The sequence below is a fragment of the Lolium rigidum genome, chromosome 7 (assembly GCF_022539505.1).
Source record: "Lolium rigidum isolate FL_2022 chromosome 7, APGP_CSIRO_Lrig_0.1, whole genome shotgun sequence".
In the NCBI taxonomy this organism is placed as follows: domain Eukaryota; kingdom Viridiplantae; phylum Streptophyta; class Magnoliopsida; order Poales; family Poaceae; genus Lolium; species Lolium rigidum.
The window spans coordinates 288226309-288248383 of NC_061514.1; the positions used below are offsets into that span (position 1 = coordinate 288226309).

Consider the following 22075-nt stretch of genomic DNA (forward strand, 5'->3'; position numbering starts at 1 on the left):
AACAACAAAGCAGCTGCCCGCAATACCACCAGGTGATCTTTTCCGGACCAAAATTAACCCACCGCTACCGCTCTACTTTATCAGCTAGTTGTCACACCGGTCTTTTCCTCTGTGATACAGATCTACTACGACGCCTACACCCCGTTCTAAATTAAGGGTGACTTCTTTTGGGCTTATGCTTATGCATAAGCCGGCTTCTGTGTTTCGGTGGGCAGAAACTGTGGTGGCTAGAAGCAGAAGCTAGTTATACCTATTCTTTTGGGCTTCTGAAATTATAGCTTATTTGTTGTGTTGAGTTGTAAAATGTCTATAAAGCCCCAAGATTTGATATGTGATTTAAATAAGTGATGATATCATATATATGTTGCTTTTTAGTAGATAATGAGCTAGAATTGAATCAAGAAAGTTATGAAAAGTCGGATGATAATAAAATCAAGGTGTCATAGTTTATTACATGCGAAATAAAATAAATAAATGTCTTAGTGGATCCGAAAGTACAATAATAACCACTCAAGCAACCAAACTTTCAGCAATACTTTGTCGTAGGGCACCCATGACGCCATCAGATGAAGAAGAAGCATGTCCACTTGAAAAAGACGCGCTATCCTCGTAGATATATGAGCTTCTCTCCATCCTGTCAAAATGGTCGTCATATAGCTTGCTATCTCGGATGAAGTTGTGCAAACACATGCATGCAGGTGATGATCTTTGTTTGTGTCGGAGGGTCGTGGTAATGTGGTATAGAAAGCCAGAATGCGCCACTTCAACTTTAGAACGCCAAATGCTCTTTCAATGGCATTTCGTAGAGACGAATGAAGATGGTTGAATTTCTCTTGCATGTTTTGCGGAGGCGCACCTTGGAAATCTGGAACATGATACCGCTGCTCTTTGAAAGGAGCAAGATAACCGGTTCCGTTTGGGTATCCGTAATCAACAAGATAGTATTTTCCTACAAGTAGAAAAAAGATCAGAAGTAAACTATGATATTTATGAGTAGTAACTACATGTACAAAAGGATTACCATGAGGAGGGTGCGGATAATTGTGGAACCTAGGCCGAGCATCAGTCCATACACGGGTATCATGAACAGACCCAGGCCATCCAGGAACAGCAAATGTGAACCTCATGTCAAAATCACATATTGCAAGGACATTCTGACTTGTAAAGCCTTTTCTGTTAGTGTATTTTATCTTGTCCTTCTCAGCAACTTGGACAGGAATATGTGTTCCATCTATCGCTCCAATGGCATCTTTGAAATGGGGCCAAAATCTTGGTTGTTTCAATTTATCATGTACTTGGGTGAAAGTGGGATCATTAGGTGTAATATAATCACCCGCCATACGGTCTACACAATCTAGCACATGATGAAACTTTTTGCTAACGGTAGAAACACTACGCTCAAACCGGTCCGCGAGCTTGACTATTCGACCCGGGAGCCCCCAACATGTACGGGAAGAGAGCAAGTGATTCTTTACTGGACATCTGAGAAGTTGACTCCAGACCATAGCTAGCAACAAGAGTATCATGTAGCATTGTGAAAACTGACCTCCTCATTCTAAAACACTTGTAGAATTTCTTCGGATTCTTCATCCTCGCTTCGACATATTGTATCCCTGTCATCAAAGGCAATGTTCTGGGTGCATAGGGTGCCTTCTCACACTCTTCTGCAGTACAAGCCGCAATAAGATAATACAAATCCATATCATCATCAGAATCATCATTGCCAGACTCCATCTGTAAGTAGACAAAATCAAATCAGCAACAAAATCAAATCAGAATCATCATTCACATGTACTGGTACAAATTTATGCAAATATAAATCAGCGACATATGTTCACATGTACTGGTACAAATTGATGCCAATATAAATCAGCGACATAGGTTCACATGTACTGGTACAAATTCATGCCAATATAAATCAGCGACATAGGTTCACATGTACTGGTACAAATAGAGTGACAACAATACAAATTCAAATGACATAGAGTGACAACAATTCAAATTCATAGCAGCAACATACTACGCCTTGTTCTTTTGTGCCCAGGTCCTCCTGATCCAATCAAGCCTAACAGCAGGCTCCACCTCCTCTTCTAAACAAGTGAATACATCACGGTATTCCTTTATGAGGAAAAGTTGTGTGGCATAGAAATAGTCATCACTCCCAGGCTTTGCTCCGTCTTCAACTATTAAGGCTACCATTCTCCTAATCTCCTCCCTCACAGGATCAATAGCAGGACCAGGAGATGTCACAGAGTTCCTACTCTTCTCCTTCTCCTTCTCTTTATTTTCAATTAAATCAATGACACGGTCCAACCTCGAAGCACTGCCACTGCCAGTTCTCAATCTTGGTGCTGCTGCGGGGCTAGGTGAGTAAGGGCATCCTCTCTTCGTACCACGTGCACCACGCAAAGGTGTAACAAGAGCATCATCTTCACCTTCACACCCTGAGCCTTCAACTTCGTCAATGTTCATCCTCGACTGAGAAGCTCGATCTTGAGATGATGGAGGCACTCTAGCTGTCACATTGGTTACAGCATTTTTGTCAAAAATTATCCTCATGTCCTCCTCGTCTTGCAATGGGGCTATCCGAAACTTGGCTGCCTCTGGACACATCTGCACATATCAAAACATCAGTACATCATAGCAAGATCACAACCGTATAGAAGCATATAAAAACATCAGTACCTGTATCTCATGTGCCCACCAATCATCACTAGCATCAATGCTGTGAGTGATTGGATCTCTTCCTAGACCGGATGCATGTTGGATCAATCCCTTCCAAACTGTGTAATCTTTTTTGAGAGTTTCCCACCTATTTTTCATTTGCTTGCGATCATAATTTCTCTTTGTGCGCTTGTTAAAATTTTCAACCAAATTTTTGTAACCAAGTGCATTCAAAACTTGCACGGGGCGATTATTGGCATTCACTTCCTCGATGCACACATCAAGAAAAACACGGTGAGCAACAGCATCCCAAGTAGCTTTCACGTGTTTTGCCTTTTCCATCTATATGCATGACAACATCACTCATTATCCACACATTTATACCAAATGCTCACAGATATCATATACTGGTTGTCATACAAATACATAGCACAAAGTCAAATTACTAGTATAATTTATTTACTAGTCAAATTACATAGCACAAAGTCAAATTACTAGTCAAATTACTGGTTGTCATTGCTAGTATACATGCTCACAGATGTCATCACATAGCTGTCAAGTGTCAACATAAACGAACGTATTTGGAGTATATGATTGAGATGAGAATGTGCAGATACTTTTCATTGTACAATTATTAAGTGCAACTCTGTATTTATTTTCCTTGTTTACTGGCTGTTTGATTAAAGTGCATAGTTTAGAAATGACAAATGAGGTAAACCATATTTTGGGGTGAGGGCCTCATGCTGATCTAATGTGATGCCATGGTAATTTGACTGGCCCATGCAACTCTTGGTCATACAATTCTTTTAGAGTTTCGGTCCTGCGTATCCCTTTTTCCCTTGCTATGACACAGTAGGTGAAATTGTACAATGAAAAGTATCTGCCCTTACTTGGAGTATACTTGATTTGTGCAAATCTGATGAGTATACTGGAAGCATATACTGGTTGTCACGAAAGTAGAATCATCTATATGCAGAAGATCAATGACTAGCACAATGTCAATTTAACAAGAACAAACGTTGGAAGGAGCTAGTACCGGTGGCTGTGAGGACGACATCGATGGAGCGGAGCAGAGAGATCGAGGTCGTTGGGGCGAGCTCGAACTGGATGAGCTGCAGGTCGGCGTCGGTGGGGAAGATGACCGCCGGAGGAGAAACGCTGCGACGGTCGGCCGGCGGGAGCGGAGCGGAGAGATCTTCGCCGCGGATGCAGGCGGGCTCCGTCCTTGCTGCAGATGGAGAAGCGGCCAGAGCGGGGCGAGAAAAGGAGGGATGCGGCGGGGGGCGGCGGCGCGGCTGCCCTGCCGGAGCTGCAGGGACGACGGCGGGGTCAGCGGTCGGGGAGCGGCGGCGCCGGCGGAACCCTAGGTCGGGGTCAGAGTCGCCATGGGAGGTGGGGATACGAGCGATGCGGGAGGTGGGGGTTCTGGAGCGATGCGGGGCTGGGTGTTGGTCTCGCTCGTCGTTTCGGGCTGGAGAAGCTCGGGAAACTGCTGGAAACTGGTCTCGACCAGTTTCTCGCTATGTACATAAAATGGGCTTTACGGTGGGAGGAAGCTGGCCAGAAATTGGGCTGATCTTTTGGGCTTCAGCGGTTTGCCACCTAGAAGCTGCTCTATAAGCCCAAAAGAAGTCAGCCTAAGTGTCCCACAGATTTGGTTTGGAAATATATATACTAGTACCTCTGTTCCGCAAAACAACGTATATGACTATACTTAAAAGTAAAATAGTGTAAATTTGACCAAATTTATAGGGACATCATGAAAATATATATCACTATGTATGTAATAAGTTCATTAGAGCATCTCCAGTCGCGTCCCCCAAAGCGTCTCCCAAAGGGATTTGGGGGACGCCGGCCAAAAAAACGACCCAGTCGCGTGCCCCAAAGGCCGCTTCGGTCCGGACGTGCTCCAAATGTTGTCCGGCGTCCCTCGCCCATCCCCTGTGTATAGAGTCTCTACCGGGGACGCCGGACACAATTTTTACACTTACTTTTTGTTTAGAGGTCGCGTTTGGGGAACGTGGCTAGAAAAGGGACCTTTTCCAAACGAATTTTTTGTCCGGACGTCCCCCAAACGACTAATCTGGCGCTTTGTCCGGACATCGTTTGGGGGACGCGACTGGAGATGCTCTTAGACATCATAGAGGTTTATAGTTTTTTTCTAAACGATTGATCCAACTTTGCACCGATTAACTTTTGACTAAATTTATACGCCTTACTTTATTATGTAATAAAAATAGGGGGAGTATTACTATCTATGATCCAAACGATTCAAAGTAAGTATCGTAAGTTTGTCAAGATCCATATGTATTTTACTGTGTACATAGATACATACGAATCTAGATAAATTTAGGACATTTATTTTCAAACGGAAGAAGTAACTTCTACCTCCGTTTTTTACATAAGTGTCGTATTTTTTTTTTTAGATTTCCATGTATCTATATATTAAATTACATCTGAATACATGCAAATTTAAATAAATCTGTACCACTTATGCATCGCATATTTGGAATCTATATATGGTCCTTTCTTTGATTTCTGAACCGAAATCATTTGGTATGGAAATAACGGCGACAGCCATATAGTAGGAAGTGAAATCGTGCACGTTCCAGTACTCTGACATTGATCGTGACGTAGATAAGACAGGACCCGTATCACGCCATCGCAGCCATGCCAGCTTGGCAAGAGCAACATTGACACGTACGTCTGGTCCGAATTCTCAGACCACCACCAGCGCCACTCATGACGTATATATCGTGCATGCATAACCTCCGAGGCAGTTCAGTCGTCTCCTCGAATAAGACTTCGTCGACGTATCTACGCTACTTAAAAAGGAGGAACATGTTCCTTATTCTGCCAAGCCACAATACGTCTAATCTTTTCGTCGTCTTCGTCGTAGTCCCGTTCTGCACGCGCCTATGGGCCGCGCCAACATGGGCCGCGCTCCACCGCCCACACGCAAGGATCCCCATCCTCGCCTCCCCCTCGCCTCGCCTCCTAGGCTGCCTGTTGTTTCCCATCTTTGGGAACGTCGCCTGCCTCCGTCGCGATGCGCCGCCGTCAACGCCCCTATGGTTCCTCCAGTGCCCCTATGGTTCCCCTCTCGGCTGCTCGCGCGCCGCGTCGGCGCCGCCGCGGGGTTCCGAGGAGGGTTGTGCTGCTCGCTGCTCGGGGGTCAGCAGAGGCACTCGCATGCTCCTCCGCCCTCCTCGCCTCCCACGCCTCTCCCCTCGCCGCCTCCGCCCGGACTCTCTGATGGCCTCCACGCTCGCCCTGCTCAGGCCGTCCGCGCCGACCCCGCTCGCCGGCGCGGGCGCGCGGAGCCATCCGGCGACGGCCGCCGTGAGGGTGCCGCTCAGATCTCGGTTCTCTACAAGGGTGTCCCTCGGGTCGGCGGTGGCAGCTGGCGCCGACACGCTCTTCGCCGACTACAAGCCCACCACCGTATTCCTCTTCCCCGGCCAGGTACGTTTCAGATACACGCTCCGCACTGCGAGAACCCAGACATGTACCGTAGCTTGTTCAAATGGCAGTCGTTCTGCAATTATCCATGCGAGGGTGTTTCAATTTTGAAATTATTAATATCAAGTCAAGCTGATATAAAATCTAGCAAATCTGAAGGAAGGTAATGGCAAGTGTGTATTCAGTTGATGCTAAGTTGGTTAGCTGTGCAAGTTGGAAAATAAAACAACTTCACTGCTTCCTTCAGTTTTGGCGTGGATCATATTTTGTCCTGAAGATTTGTGATTACTAGATAAAACCCCGTGTTGCCGCGGGGCTGCTGCTGCGAAACATTTGCTAAAAAATGGCTAGACAAAATGTATGCAAGGTATGAGGAATTGTAATAAATAAGTTCATTGAGGGTTGAGCCTATTTCCTCGCCTGCGGCGACTGCTTTCGAGGTTCAGGAATTGATCTTTCGATTTCACCTCCGAGAGCTAGCGACCGGGGGTTTGGGCGTTTCCAGGGTCTAGATCGAGGTCTGCTATCTCGCTGCCCACAATGCCGCAGAGGTTGGGTATCAATTGCTAGGGTTTTGCTTGCGGACTTGCGGAGAGAGAGCCGGGGATCGTCTCGAATGCGGCGGCATATCCGCGGTCCGGTGATTGGTTTGGTTTTCCCGGAGCAGCGCCTACTCGATTTGGTTTCCTGCTAAGCTCGTGAAGGGAGGGGGGGGGGGGTTTGGGGGAGAATTTGGTGATTCGGTTGCAATGTCCGGGTCTAGCTCAAGGGGGTGGCTGTCACCGGCGTCTGGCGGCGGAGACTCTGAGCCGAGGTCCGCGGGGAGCAGGACCAGGTCTGTGTCTGCTACCCGGGGCCGGAAGGCATCGTGGAGGCCTGGGAGGAATTCCGTCGCCGCAACAGCAGTGGAAGAGAAGAAGCTGGCTGATGTGCCTACATTGCTGCCGTCCCTCAGCGTACCCACATGGGATGCGCCGGCAGGAGTTGCTGCTGCGCTCAGGGTTCTCTCTTGGCGTGTCGTGCTCATCGGACTCGTTCTGCAGCCGGGCGTCCACAGGGCGGATCGGGAGGCCAGTGTTCGGGCCGAGGAAGAAGAAGGCCATCTCTTAGACTGATCATAAGCTTGCTGCCATGCTGGAAATGGAGGCTGGATAGGCTTCTCCGGGCTACGCTTCTGGTCCGAAGAGGAGGTGTGCGTGGGTGACAGCAAATGCAGGTGCGTCTTTTTCCGCATTTTCTTTAACCACTGCCCTGTTGAACATACAATCCTGCAATTTATCTAGCACAATCGTTTTAGTACTGCGGTAGTGGTTTTGTTGTAGGAACAGGTAATCTCCATCAGATGTACTCCCTCCATTCCCATGTAATCGACATGAGCTACTCCCAGCCTATGTAGTATGCACGTAGATGTGCACGTTGATGAAATCGGAACCGAGGGACTACAATTCAGATTAGAGGGTCCATTTATGAAAGGTTCTTCACGACTTCCATTGGAGACGTTAGTTACTGGTATCAGCATACATCTAAAGGTGCATATGGACCTTCTCCGTTGCAGATTATTGTTATCCTGTACCAGACTGCGCCACAGTTGGATTAAACGTATCGCTGCCATTACGAAATATTAGGATGACACTGGCAGTTAGTGGTCCATTTTCTATAGAGGGTTTTCTCTACAGAACAATGTTTGTTCACATTCCAAGGGAATTTCGTGGATCGGCTCCGTTATGCTCAGTTTCTAGGAGAGCACTGTGAGCTAGCAGTGTATATGGAACATCGTTGGCAGGTCAGTTGATATTGACCATTCTAATGGTGGTGACCTGTGTACCTGTATACTAATTCATGTGAGTATGTCGAGGGTAACAAAACTAAATATAATTGATATTGTGAAAATTTTCCCTTGAAGGCTTACATACTTTTTCCTACTACAGTTCAGATATTCAGCAAACATCCTCCGTCCAATGCTCCCTTTGAGGGTTGGTTCAAGAAGTGGCTCTTAATTTTTGGTGTTGGTGTCTTGCGAGATTCATTTAATGTTCAGGAACAAAATTTATTTTGGCACTTGGTACACATGGTTTTTTGCTCATTAACATCGTATAGCAAATTATTTAGTGTTCTGAATTATTGGAGGTACACTCAGTTTGAGATCGGTTTTCTTAGTGCCAACTTCAGTTCATGGTGGCATGTTCTTTCCAGGTAGTGTTTAACTGCATGTTGTTATTGTTAACACACCATGATTATGCGTCGTTAATTTTTGCGACTGGTGTCTTGCGAGATTCATGTAATGTTCATGAATGAAGTTTATTTTAGCACTTGGTACACACGTTTTTTTTATTTTAGCACTTGGTACACACGGTTTTTTTGTTCATTAACACATATACCATAATGTTTAGTGTTATGAAGGATAGGAGGTACACTCAGATTGAGATCGGTTTTCTTTAGTGTTAACTTCAGCTCATGCTGGCATTTCTTTCAGGTAGTGTTTAACTGTGTATTTCTACAGTGTTAACACACTATGATTATGTGTCATTATACTGAAAATGTAGTTTAGGAAATTGGGCTACAAGCTGGACACTAAAGGAGACACAGAGTCATTGGAAGGGAAGCCATGGGTCGGCGCTCAACGACTTTTGGCCTGGGAAAAGAAGCTTATGCAGGAGGTCACGATATTTCTTCTATCCGGTCATCACGGCCAGCAGGACAACATGGGCATAGCCTACTGGCCTACATCACAATGTTCTGCTTCATCGACATCATCAGCGTGAAATTGCTCCAGGTTCCAAATTTTTGATCTACATGCATGTAATTCATGTTCTCTGCATCTATACTTCTCCTTGACATTGTTACAATCAGGTTCCAATGCTGTGATTATTTATTCTCTCAGAATGTTGTGTGTCAATCAGTCTGAAGTCGACCATAGTTTCTTCAGTGCAATATGCATTTCTCACAAGAGCAAATGTTATTCTAGCTCCAATTTCTTCTTTAGGCAAGCTGGCCCAAAAAAATAACTTATGATTCTCCTCCTTGTTTTAAAAGGTAAAACATGTGGCATGCATTAATATGGTTGTAGCATCATACTAATTTGCAAAGCTTCAAACTCGACACTGAGGTGATTTGGGCTTGAACATAATATTTTCCCTATATCTCTTTATGGTTCAAGCCACACAATACACATAATATAGTATATTTTTACCTTCAGAAATACTATATGTATTTGATGTATTTTTTTGTTGGTGATATGAATTAAATTTGGTGTAGTTTCTGTGTATTCAAAAATCCACTATGGATTTGTTGTATATTTTAGCCTATCTACGATGTGTGTTCTATTTTTGATGTGACTATTGGTTATTAGAATTCTGCAACATGGCAAAATTTGATATTTTTTTGGAGTTTAATATGAAGCAATGGTGGATTTTTTTCATAATTTTATGAGTTGAATATGAAGCAATGGTGGATTGTTCACCATATTTGTATTCCAAGGTTCAAGAAAGCGGAAAGCTTAAGTGCATAAGCGGAGCAATTGGCTCGTGCCTAGAGTTTTGGTCGCTTAAGCGGCTCTAAGTGTGCTTAAGCGTTTCTAAAATTTACTGATTTTAGTTGGAGGCTTGCATCTGGGAGCAGAGTAGAGAGAACCATCAATTCTGAACAAGCATATGTGTTTGTGCGCGGGGGCAAAAGATCAGATGGAACTATTGAAGACAGGAACCAATGGATATAAAGGCTTACATCACCATTATCTACTACCATACCAAGGTGTTTGTGTTTCGAAATCCTAGGCTTGTCGTTGAAGTCATGGAGAGACAAGGGGGGCAGGTATGGAGAAGATAGGATGAAGAAGCTGCACGCCAAGGACGCGCTGGAGAAGATAGGATCAACCCTTGCTCCTGTTCCTGATCCCGCTCAGCTCTCGAAGCTCAAGGTGAGTGATTTTTTCTTTTCACTCTAGCAATTTTTTAACCAGCAATGGAGATAGAATCAGCAATCCTTATTATTTTCTAAGAATCCTTATTAATGTTTTGTTTGAAAATAATTTGCGTGAAAAGATAGTGAAGATTTACACCCTCGTGCTTGCCCTCTTCATTACCTAGCACAACTATCCAATAACACTTTGTAGCTACTATTTCAGGTTTACAATAACATTTGTGATTGTTTTTCCAATTCATGTTAGAGCATCTATATAGAGATCTAAGTGATCTTTAGGAACGGTATAGCATAGAAGGCTGCACAAGTTACTTCTATTACATTTCTTGTTATCTTGTTGCTTGTGATGTATGTCAGATCTGAAATATTAAAACATGTTTCTGTCCCTGTCTTCTGTTTTTGATATGCAGCCTTCTATGCTATACTGTTCCTAGCATGACTGCTTTTTTACCAATTTACCGTAGGGAAAATGACTGGTTTTGTTGTTGTTCACTCTTTGTGAGATGGAGAAGTAAACCTGATAAAACCTCTGACCAGCTTCCTACCTTGAACTTTACTTTCAACTTGACTATAACACAATAAATAACGTTGCTGGATGGTTAACACACGCGGTGGTATTATTGTATTGAAAGTTTCAAAGTTTCTCTTAATACTTTACTGTAACATGTGGTCATGTATCAAAATACTGGAACATGACTACTTGCAAGAAAGGAATTGTATGACACTAAAATAAGTTAGTAGAGTTGCTGCAGTTCGATATTCCACTATTCCAGAGTTAATCATTCCCATAGAAAATAGTTGACAATTTGTAGCTTGCTTATAGTATTGCTACAGTTCAGTTACAAACAATATTTTCAGCTCTTAACTTCAGACTTCCTTAGTCCGTGCTAAAGAATTTTCACACATGACTTTGCAACACCAATACCAATTACTTATTTGTTCCGTTGTCGTGCTTAACACCATAATGTCTGACATTCTGTGGCGTCATCGCTGTGTTACTTTATTGATTTCCTATCGTACCGTAGCTATAAATCGCTTTATAAATGCAAGACTTGTTTTTGACTAATTAACTTGCAGTTAATGGAGCTCACGGAGGCACAGGCCAAAGAGGCGAGAGCCAGCATGAAAGATAAAGATCCCAATGAGAGCTAGAAGGTGGACTGGCGCTCCTGAGCAAGCTGCAGATGTTTTAATTAGAAGACAACCAAAGCAAGAATTTAAATAGGTTAGATGGTCTTTAGAGCTCACAAAGGATTCACATGATATAACATTTTCGTTTTGGAAACTATTACATTTTTTTTCCGGTGAGTACTTCAAGTAGAAGATGAAAACATAGGAACATGTGCTAAGTAGCGAAGCAACATAATCCAGTTCAGTGGCATGGCTTTCTCTATTTTCTTAGGAAATCTGGGTGATTCTTCTGTTTGCTGATACAGTCCCCGAGTGAATAATGAACTTTTCTCCTGTCACAAACTTTCACTGGACATTGCTTGACCGTTCTAATTGTGCAGTCTGGTATGTTGGTTTTTCTGCTCAACAAAAACAAATATACATAATTGAGAAACACAATCTTCTAAAGTATTCACGATCTTGCAGATTTGTGTATGTATTTTATTTTTTGTGCTTATACGTCATGCTAGGTGTGGGTGAATACTGTTTATATCGCCTAGATCAGAGAATCGTTAAAATTAGAAGCCTATGAATAATGGGGAGAGCATCACAAGTGGGACATGATGAACACTGCTGGTGGTAAGAGAATCATTGGAATGAAACAGGCTAATAAATAATGGCGGAGCATTCTAAGTGGAAATGTGATGAGGTAGAACATGCAGGAGGGAGGGACGGAGGGGCGAATACTCGAGGTACACCTTACATATAAGATAAACAAAGGTGTTGTAAAATGTCTTGATAATGCCAAAAAATATGAGCATGTTGTAAAATAGTAGTATTATGCCTTAGCTCAGAACTTGATACTGATGATTGAAGTGTACGAAGGTCCTAATAAGACATGTGTGAGACCCATTACAATATTTGTGTCCCGTAATAAGATATGTTTGAGACTCATTACAATATTTGTGTCCCGTAGCAACGCACGGGCATTTCTACTAGTCCCGTAACAAAATTAAATACTCATCCGGCTCTAAATTAACTTTTTTCCCTTAAAAAATACTAGTACTCCTCTGGCCCTAAACATTTAACATAGATTTAGTTTAAATGTGGACTAAAATGTAGAGTTATTTTAGGGTATGAGTATTAAATTATTTTGGATGGTTTATATATACCTAATGATATGTCTAGGTTCATAATTCTACAACAGATTTGGTGTACTTCTTTCGTCTCACAAAAGTTGTTAGACAGTGTCTAGATATTTTGATAAATCTAAGACTATCTTCATAGGATAGAGGGAGTAGTATATTTGCGCAATAGGAATATTTTTGACAGTTCACAAAATCCCGCAACCATGTTCTCTCAAAATAAAGAAGTGTAGGGTTGGAATTTCACATTGTCCTTATCCTTTTTCGCATATGTGCGCAGTTGCCATTGTTGGAGTCGAAGTGACTGAGTTACAGTTTTGGTTGCCTTGCCGTTGTCGGCCCTCTCTGCACTTCCCTAGCTAGAATTTGGATGCACCCCTGCTCCTTCCACCCCTGCGTGGAGTTGTCGGCTCCTACACTCATTCCCAAAAAGAAGAAATTAATCTCCTGCACAGCTCCGCATGGGTGCTTCCCTACCGACAAAGCGTTGCTCGCCGTACGGTGGCCCAAATCCCTGCCTAAATTTGGTCTCTTCCTCGAGCTTCCTTCGACATAGATCTTCCCCTCCGATTCACAAGGAGGAGAGGTAGCGTCACAATGCATTTTAGGAAGCAAAAGGTGTGGGTGCTCCCCTAGCTAGAATCAACGTTGTCGTTCCTGTTAATGGCAAGTAACCAAACTCACTCTCACCGGAGACCCAGATCTTGATCATCTTGAACCCGCATAAGGCGATGACATAGCCCCTCTTCTCGATCTTCCTCCCCTGTAACTGCTCATATTCTGTCTTCCACGCGACGCTGCCTCCTCGTTGACCTCGGGACTTCCTCTGCTCTGACGCAATTTATGCAAGGCTTGTGGAAGGGCCCGGAGTCATGGTCAATTCCAGCGGCGACATCGCGTCCATTGAGATGACGGCTGGCACCTCGATTCAGATGGTGGTGGCTTGATTTTCATGTCGATACGTCAATTCTAACGGCTGCAGTGCGAGTTGCGCGCGAGCTGGATGTCTTGGATGTCGACAGCCTTCTCCGGCATTGCGTCGAGTCAGACATAAGTGGCCCGCGGGTTAATTCTCTAAAATTGAAGGATGAATACACATCGATGCCGCTAGATCTGCTTAATGTGCCACACCTCTAATATATATAGTAAGATATAATGTATTTTTTCTCCAAACATATTAATATCTATTAAACCTAGGGACGGAGCTCCCTTGTAAGCAATGGTGTCAGATGACACCAATGTATATTAGCGAATCCTTCACTAATTAGTGTTAAGTACTATTAATTTATAGAGCATGACACCACTCAAAGAGAGAGGAATTTAAACTGACCCGGTGGATAAAATTCCTAGCTTCGTCCCTGATTAAACCTATGATACGTTTTTAGGGCCGGAAGGAGTAGTAGATGAATATGGACCGTTGCCTTTCTGCTACTTTTTAGACTAGACGTAGACTAATCCCGCATCCTACTCGACCTAGGCCATTGTACATGGCTGATCTTTTCGTTGCATGTGTTCCCAGATCCGGTCGTACGTATTAGCCAGCTTGGCCGGGCCCACCCTGATAAGGAGCACTGGTTATTCGAGGAAGCCCCGCAACGACATCTTGTTCCATGTCATTCCAGAACCAGCTAGTCATACTTGCCTAAAAACAAATGCTGCATTTGATTAGTGTGATCATCTCCTCCGGAGTACATGTATTTCTCTGAAACACGTGTTCCATGAATGAGACTAGCCTGGTAACTGCCTCGCATTATTAGCTCAAACAACAACTCGTAGCATGTTTGTCAACATAATTGTTTTTGCGAAAATTACATCAATTTATTCATAATCATAAAAATAGCATAAATAACTTGAAAGTAATAAGAATTACAAGTAGGTTCTTTTAGCACCTAGTGACCTAGCATGAGCCGCAGTGCGCGTGAGTACCATAATTTTTTGAAATTATTTGGCTTAATAACCTAAATCAGCGACAATTTGCCACGTGTTGACTGCAAAGTACATGCATGACGAGCTCATAACTGCCCCGCTTTATTAACTCAAACAAAGTATTGATACCGACACAATAATTTAATTAGCCTTTGATCAACATTACGTCTAGGCTCGCGCATCGCAATTTGGCGCCATTAGGTACGTGGAAGTGCCACTGTTCAACCACTGCGACACTCTAGAGTTAGATGACGCTAAGTTGGAAAAGGAATTCATGCACGAAAAGTAAAACAAGAGGAGAAATGGAAGACAACTTTTTCTTGCCGGAAACGCTTATATCAATCTTGAGGGAAAGTTAGGACTAACTTTCATGTGATTTTCAGCTAGCGAGCCCCTTCCAACATCCCTATCAGCATTGAGTACTTGAGTTAGATCACGAGCAATAACTAGCCAGTGGCATTACGGGAAGTTTCACAACGACGCCGGGAACTGAAGCGAACGGCGGGCTAAATTATGTTACTCCTAATAGATCATTATCAGTTTCATTCGGAAACTGTGTGGAACCATCTAGGAGCAGCTAGTAGCAGTGCTCTCTTTTCGTATACAAGTGCATGGATGGAAGTGAAACATTTTGCAACAGGTGGTTCGTTGTCTATAAGATGACACGTGACCCTCTTGAAAAGGCAAGTTGCCTAGCCGTATGGGCAAAGCATTTCGTGAAGAATGAACGCAGTAGCATGAGATCTATGGACTCATTTTTTCCTTTTCCAAACCAACACATTGCGCTAATCTTCTTTAAAAAGAAAACTACATAACAGAGAAAGAGTTTTTGTTTGTACTTAAAGGATCACTACTACACGTACGATTCATCCGATACATGTCCGATGCTGCAATCTAGCTGTGCACATATTGGTCACTGCAGCATATCTCATGGTACATATGAAAGATCGGACATGTTTCGGATCTGTATTGTTGTACGCACATCAATCCTATATATGTTTTGCATGCTCGCCAGGTGCCCCCCATTGTGGCCAGACAAAAGGAAACCCACAGCTCGTCCAACTCTAGCCATCATCCTCGCCAATGACTGCATGTGAGAGATAGAGACCACCACCCAGCATAAGCACAGTGCCGCGCCGCCTTGTCAAGTATTGACTTGACCGATGTGCCTACCCTATTTTCTATCACCACGCGAGCACCTGAAGCAAAATGCTACCATGGCCTTCCTCTCAAACACCTTCCCTCTGCGAGCAACCTAGTATTGTTACAACGAGAGGTGTGCTTCTAAAGCATTGCAACACAACTAGAATGGGGAGCACGCCTCGCTGCAAGCCAAATCTCAAGCTTGTTGATTGTCGACGGCGGATGAAAATAGCGAGTGCACATGATGGGAGCAAAGAGGGGCAGTGCTACTAGAGCATGATAGCGTTGTTGCATGGCGCCATCGATGGTCATGCAAGCCCTACCACTGATGTTTAAACCGGTCGTCATCGCTGCTTTTCCTACGAGGATGTCGTGTGTTGCTACAAGCCTCCGATGGCATTGTTGCAAGGGGACATCATCGGAGCTACAGAGGACACTTGCTGCACACTGCATGGCTTCCTTACAGCAGGATCCTTGTGTAGTGATGATGACGAGAGATGGGGGATTTGGTCCTCATGTAGGGACCGGGGAGACGATCGATGGAAGAGCAGAGGAGAACATGACCCAATAATTCGTCGTGATGGTATCAGACGGTTCCAGAGGCGGAGGATCACAGGCTTGGATTCTATGGAGGACACCTAGCTTTGGCTAAAATAGATCGGGCTAAATTTTCATATGCATTCAGTTGCCTCGGGTGTCAACCTAAGCGGAAGTTAAACTCAGCTATACCTGTATTGCGGTACCGTATGTCGCGTATTCCTAAGTATTGTATCGCGAGTTCTGTCAAATTCAGTGATTGTGGATGAATTATACTCTTCCTTAGGGCATGTACAATGGGGTGATGTCAGCCTTCGCTTAGAGATGCCACGTAAATTTTTTGCTTAGTTGGAGAGAGAGAATGAAGAAAGAGAAGGTTGTCTTCCCTTAGTTAAGAGATCATCTCTTAGGAAACAAGGGAAGACTATTTTCTCCATTGTATCACATATGTCTTCCCTTAAGACTAGTCATAGTGGGAAGTAACATAGAGTAGTAACATGCACATGTTACTATTCTATGTTACTACCTTCATAGTGGTTAGTAACATCAAAGTAGTATCATATATGTCTTCATTAATTAGCTTATAAACTCATTGTATCTTGGGAAGTGTGATGTTACAGTAACTAGCTATGTTACTCCATCCTCCTCTCTCCTCATTAACTCACTGCCACATAAGCAAATTTGCTGAGTTGGACACTTAGTTACTAGTGAAGTTACTCCCACTATGAGTAGTCTAACAACAAATTTCTTACCAAAATATAATTATTCATATTAATTGTTAGAGATGACAATAAAAGATAATGCATTGTATGACTTATATCTAATGCTTTCTCTATCTGATATGGCGGGATAAGAGAAGATATGTCTTCTCTCCCATTGTACGTGCCCTTATAAGCTTAACCATAGCAAAAGAAACAAAAGTATCTAATGCTCGACCGTGCCACGACCCCACGATCCAAGCACGGGTGGACACCGGGTATCCACCTGGACACTCCAGATCGGACCAGAGCCTCCGGCCACGTCACGCCCTCACCCCCATCCGCTGCTCCTCCCCCAAACACCATTCACCGCCGCCACCCGCTCCCCTTCCTCCACGCGTCCGGCCGAACCCTCTTCCCCTTTCTCGCGCTGTTTAAATACGAGCCGAGCCTGATGATACCGCTGGCTCGCTCGCTCGCGCGTAACCAATAACCAAAACTAGCAGCAGAATCCCGACCTCCCCGTCGCGGAATCCGCTCGGCGCGGCTGCGCAAATCTGTTCATCTCCCATTCTCCCTCCCCTATTTATCCCGAATCTTGCGCGCTTCTCGTCCCTTCCACCACCCCTCCTCGGCGGCCTGGGGACGAAGCGGCGGGCAAGAAAGAAACAGGGGAAACAAAGCTCTGGTTCTTCCTCCTCCTGCCGATTCGTTTCCGGATTCCGCCGCGCGCGAGGAGGCGGCCACGTCCCGCCGGCGAATTCCCGTCCCCGCCACCCATTTCCCCAGGGGCTAGATTGATTTTCGTTCAAAGCTCGCGTCTTTTCGTACGGCCGCTCGCCGGAGCACGCGAGAGGCGGCGGCGGCTGGATGGGGATGGGCGTGCTGGCGTCGCAGCTGGCGCGGCAGCTGGGCGGCGCGCTCTCGACCTCGGACCACGCGTCCGTCGTCTCCATCAACCTCTTCGTGGCGCTGCTCTGCGCCTGCATCGTCCTCGGGCACCTCCTGGAGGAGAACCGGTGGCTCAACGAGTCCATCACCGCGCTCATCATCGTAAGCCCTCTCCCCTTTTCCACCATCAATTCCGCCCGCCTGCCCAACGCCGTCGCTAAAGCTACTCGTTCCTCCTCCTCCAGGGGCTGTGCACCGGCGTGGTGATCCTGCTCACCACCCAGGGGAAGAGCTCGCACGTGCTCGTCTTCAGCGAGGACCTCTTCTTCATATACCTCCTGCCACCCATCATCTTCAACGCAGGGTAAGACCACCGCAGATTCCTGCGACAACCTTTTCGTTTTCCGGTGGGGATCTCGATCGCCTGTCTGCCGCAGTGTGTTTTCGATCTTCTTTTCTTGCTATGGGCCTAGCTGTACACCGTACTATAAAAAAAATGACCTCTGCATGTGGGCTTCATTCTTTATTGTACGAGTAGAAATTTATCTATGGGGAAACACGGATTCTTCTCTTCTCACCCATCTGCCACACCTGCCTCGACTCGCAAGCAGATGCTTCTGCTGATTGGTAATCTTGAATCTTGCTCCATCCTGGAACATAATCTACTAATGTTACTTTCGCTGGATATGTTTTTACTGCACTTGTGTAGTTCTCTATTGGGGCTTAGGGCCCCATCCTTGGTTCATGGATTTAATATTTGGTCTGTACAGACAGGAGTGCTACTAATGAATCTAACTCATGATAGTCTGAATTTTTACCTCTTCTTCTATGTGATTGATACACCTTCTATTCTCGAAAAAGATAGTCTGAATTTTTTTTTTAAGCATTCAGATCCCTTCTGAATGAATACGCTTCTGAGAGGTTCTCACAACCATTTCTCATCAGTTTCCAGGTCAAGAAGAAGCAGTTCTTCCGGAATTTCATGACCATCACATTATTTGGTGCTGTTGGGACAATGATATCATTCTTCACCATATCTCTTGGTATGCCCCTTTTTCCCACAGAAATACTTGTTTCATATTCTCTTGGTGATAATTTGTCGAGAGTACTAGACGAAATAGATTGTTCTCCAATGGGTTATCTTAGACTTCTCTGACTGACCATACCCGATTACCTTTTTCAGCTGCCATTGCAATATTCAGCAGAATGAATATTGGGACACTGGATGTGGGGGATTTTCTTGGTAAGCTGCCTTTACTTTTCCACATGATCTGCATCCTGCAACTAAGTTATCAGCATGAGCCTCACCTCTTTCTGATGTGTTGCATCTGCAGCAATTGGAGCTATTTTTTCGGCGACAGATTCTGTCTGCACTTTACAGGTTTGTTAATCAAATGTTCTCATGATCCTCTTTTTTTTTTCTGGAGGAAGTGCCATGATTCTCTGAATTTAGTAGCTCATGTAAAACCGTGACTGAATCTGCTGTTTACTAATCTTTATAAAAAAAACAGGTTCTCAATCAGGATGAGACGCCCTTTCTGTATAGTCTCGTTTTCGGTGAAGGTGTTGTGAACGACGCCACATCAGTCGTGCTTTTCAACGCACTCCAGAACTTTGACCTTAACCACATCGACACAATGGTCATTCTGAAGTTTTTGGGGAACTTCTTGTACTTATTTGTGTCAAGCACCTTCCTAGGAGTATTTGTAAGTTTGTTTTATGTTCTCACTTTTGCACTCCTTTATTTCACTAAATGGATCAGTGACCGCATGGATTTGACATTCTTTCTGCAATTGTCAGTCTGGATTGCTCAGTGCGTACATAATCAAGAAACTGTACATAGGAAGGTTTGTTCAACCCCCAATTTTTTTTATTAAGCCTCGATGTTTATGTTTAATACTGCTAACCTGGTTTTTTGCTGAACTTATTTCAGGCATTCTACTGACCGTGAAGTTGCACTTATGATGCTCATGGCCTACCTCTCATATATGCTAGCTGAGGTGCACGTCTGATTTGATACAACACCGATACTAACATTGTAATTAGCAGTTTGAATGTATGAACTCACCCTGTTTATTTCATCTTTGCAGCTTCTAGATTTGAGTGGCATCCTCACTGTATTCTTCTGTGGTATTGTGATGTCACACTATACTTGGCATAATGTGACAGAGAGCTCAAGAGTTACAACCAAGTAATTATATAGTCCTTAGTCCATGCTATGTTACTAGTACTCTATCTTCAGTTCAGTGAAAAACTGCAGGCTTACTTTTGTCAACCTTTTCATCTACTTAGGCATGCTTTTGCAACCTTGTCCTTCATCGCTGAGACTTTTCTCTTCCTCTATGTTGGGATGGATGCATTGGATATTGAGAAGTGGAAATTCGCCTCTGACAGGTCAGAGATATGTACTTGTCACCTCTAAATTGCATTACCTAATTTCTATTTCATGTCCTTCTTTCGAACAGTCAATCTTACACTTTCTCATTGCAGCCCCGGCAAGTCCATCGGGGTAAGTTCAATTTTGCTAGGATTGGTTCTGGTTGGAAGAGCTGCTTTTGTTTTCCCGCTCTCGTTCTTATCCAACTTAACAAAGAAGACGCCCGCTGAAAAAATAAGCTGGAGGCAGCAAGTGAGTAATTGTTGCATTGGACCATTGCCAGTCAAATTGAGTTAACATATGCTAACTGAATTTCTTTTAATAGGTCGTAATATGGTGGGCTGGGCTAATGAGAGGAGCTGTGTCAATTGCTCTTGCTTACAATAAGGTCGGTTCAAGACCATTTTTGCACACTGTTTCTGGCTATTTCCTCCTTGACTATTGATTGGTTCCGGCAGACCGTTGTTTTCAAATAAGAGGCCATAAATAGTATTCGTAAATCCTTAAGTTGCCAGTTTCTGAAATATCTCTTGTCGATGCAACTAGTCCGTGGAATGTTTGCATAGTTTGCTTGTACTCCAATTTGTATCAAGTTCAACTCTGCAAGTATGTAGGTTTTTTTTCTGCAAGCTTACCCTTTGTATTGGAATTGCAGTTTACCAGGGCAGGTCACACACAGCTACACGGCAACGCGATAATGATCACCAGCACCATCACCGTCGTTCTGTTTAGTACCATGGTGAGTCATCTCATCTTGTTGCAATACCTATCTTACGCATATCCGAGGCAGTATCATATTCTGGTTCTGTCGAACCATCTGACATGTAACATGTTTAACAGCTGTTTGGCATGATGACAAAGCCTCTGATCCGGTTCCTGCTGCCTGCATCGAGCAGTGCCATCTCGGAGCCCTCGTCACCGAAATCCCTGCACTCTCCTCTCCTGACAAGCTTGATAGGCTCGGACCTGGAGACGGCTATCCCCATGGTTAGGCCCTCCAGCCTCCGGATGCTCCTGACCAAGCCAACCCACACCGTCCACTACTACTGGCGCAAGTTTGATGATGCACTGATGCGCCCGATGTTCGGAGGGCGCGGGTTCGTGCCCTACACCCCAGGATCACCCACTGATCCGAATGTACCCATCGAGCGGTTAACGTCCATATAAAACCGAGAAGCCATGACAGCTTCAGAAGACGCTTGAACTGTTACAAAGAGAAGGGAGCATTACAGCTTCAGAAGAAAGCGAGTTTTCAGCGTATATACAAAGTATGGCTGCTTATGAGTGGCTCATTGTTCGGCGATCCAGAAGGTTAAAGAAAGGGGCCTTCTGATCATGGTTCAGATGAACGGTTGGTTACGGCACCAACAGGAAGATGAACCCTGAGTAACGATGATGCGGCCATCGCCTTATCGGTTACGACAAGCCTGTAAATTTTGGTAGATTAATAACAAGCCACCTGTATCTTATGATCGCTACTACAGCAAACTGGTCATTCCTTGCTCCTTGCTCGGAATCTGACCTCCTGCTTAATCTCCTCCCCCATTTTCTAATGGAGTGGTGTGTATTGTGCCAAGCTTTGTCAAATAAGTGATTATTTTGTAGCCTGGTTGCTACAAAGAACTGATGTTGGACAAGTTATCTGTCTTGAATTGAACTGACTATTGTACCATATGTTGATGTTCAATACAGTTATAATTTGAAAGATGCGGGCAAATTTGCTATTTCCGAGTTTCAGTTGCCTGTTTTATCTGCCACATGATTAGGCTCATTTTCTGCTACTTTTGTAGCAATAAACGAGCCCCCTGCTAGAGCTATTTATAACACAGCATGTTAGGCTAAACATAGTAGCAATATTTATTGCCTCTTTCTCTCGTCAGCTGATTCGTTTGGTTCGTTTCCAAGAATCGCCATGTTTCAGATCCAGTCGCCATACGGGTTTGGTTTGGTTGGATTTGGTCAGTGCTGTGAACATTCAGAAAGCACTTTCCATTTCTAACCTTTTCTGACAACGGAGAGCGACATTTCCCTACTCCCGGCGACTGGGAGGAAGGCTCACCATTCTTCATCAGGAATCCAGGACGGGTAGCTCGGTTGCTGCAAGTACAATCTCCATCAAGCAAAGAAAAAGAAAGACCATCTTCCTTCCTGGTAGCAGAAGCTCTCCAAAATTCAGGATGTTTCCTTGACAAATGACTAGATTA

At 44.3% G+C, this 22075-nt stretch overlaps 2 protein-coding genes and 2 long non-coding RNA genes across 4 annotated transcripts; 2 read left to right on the top strand and 2 right to left on the bottom strand.

Annotated features, from left to right (window-relative positions):
- Positions 1-406: 406 nt before the first annotated feature.
- Positions 407-910, bottom strand: LOC124670335. The gene is made up of 2 exons (XR_006992481.1): positions 857-910; positions 407-634 (listed from the first exon to the last, which is right to left on the bottom strand). It is a non-coding gene; the product is annotated as an uncharacterized LOC124670335 (long non-coding RNA).
- Positions 911-1772: 862 nt separating this feature from the next.
- On the bottom strand, positions 1773-3803 carry LOC124670340 (uncharacterized protein At2g29880-like). The gene is made up of 3 exons (XM_047206852.1): positions 3701-3803; positions 2686-3006; positions 1773-2613 (listed from the first exon to the last, which is right to left on the bottom strand). The coding sequence occupies exons 1-3, from the start codon at positions 3719-3721 to the stop codon at positions 2020-2022; spliced, it is 936 nt and encodes a 311-aa protein (XP_047062808.1). The 5' UTR covers positions 3722-3803; the 3' UTR covers positions 1773-2019.
- Positions 3804-7156: 3353 nt separating this feature from the next.
- On the top strand, positions 7157-8210 carry LOC124670341. The gene is made up of 3 exons (XR_006992482.1): positions 7157-7342; positions 7600-7967; positions 8055-8210. It is a non-coding gene; the product is annotated as an uncharacterized LOC124670341 (long non-coding RNA).
- Positions 8211-17318: 9108 nt separating this feature from the next.
- On the top strand, positions 17319-21496 carry LOC124670336 (sodium/hydrogen exchanger 2-like). Its single transcript, XM_047206849.1, has 14 exons — positions 17319-17656; positions 17740-17858; positions 18440-18537; positions 18678-18737; positions 18829-18875; positions 19006-19200; positions 19295-19341; positions 19428-19494; positions 19585-19685; positions 19787-19888; positions 19985-20123; positions 20197-20259; positions 20527-20610; positions 20712-21496. Exons 1-14 carry the CDS (start codon positions 17474-17476, stop codon positions 21036-21038), a joined length of 1632 nt encoding a protein of 543 aa, XP_047062805.1. The 5' UTR covers positions 17319-17473; the 3' UTR covers positions 21039-21496.
- Positions 21497-22075: the final 579 nt, after the last annotated feature.

What these genes read in the sequence shown, in the direction of transcription:
- LOC124670336 (XM_047206849.1), top strand. Translation starts at nt 17,474, where the DNA reads ATGGGGATGGGCGTGCTGGCGTCGCAGCTGGCGCGGCAGCTGGGCGGC. An exon ending in CCCATCATCTTCAACGCAGG is followed by an intron (nt 17,859 to 18,439) that starts GTAAGACCACCG and finishes ATTTCTCATCAG; the next exon opens with TTTCCAGGTCAAGAAGAAGC. An exon ending in GGATGTGGGGGATTTTCTTG is followed by an intron (nt 18,738 to 18,828) that starts GTAAGCTGCCTT and finishes TTGCATCTGCAG; the next exon opens with CAATTGGAGCTATTTTTTCG.
- LOC124670340 (XM_047206852.1), bottom strand. Translation starts at nt 3,721, where the DNA reads ATGTCGTCCTCACAGCCACCG. An exon ending in TGTCGTCCTCACAGCCACCG is followed by an intron (nt 3,007 to 3,700) that starts GTACTAGCTCCT and finishes TCATGCATATAG; the next exon opens with ATGGAAAAGGCAAAACACGT. An exon ending in GGTGGGCACATGAGATACAG is followed by an intron (nt 2,614 to 2,685) that starts GTACTGATGTTT and finishes TGATATGTGCAG; the next exon opens with ATGTGTCCAGAGGCAGCCAA.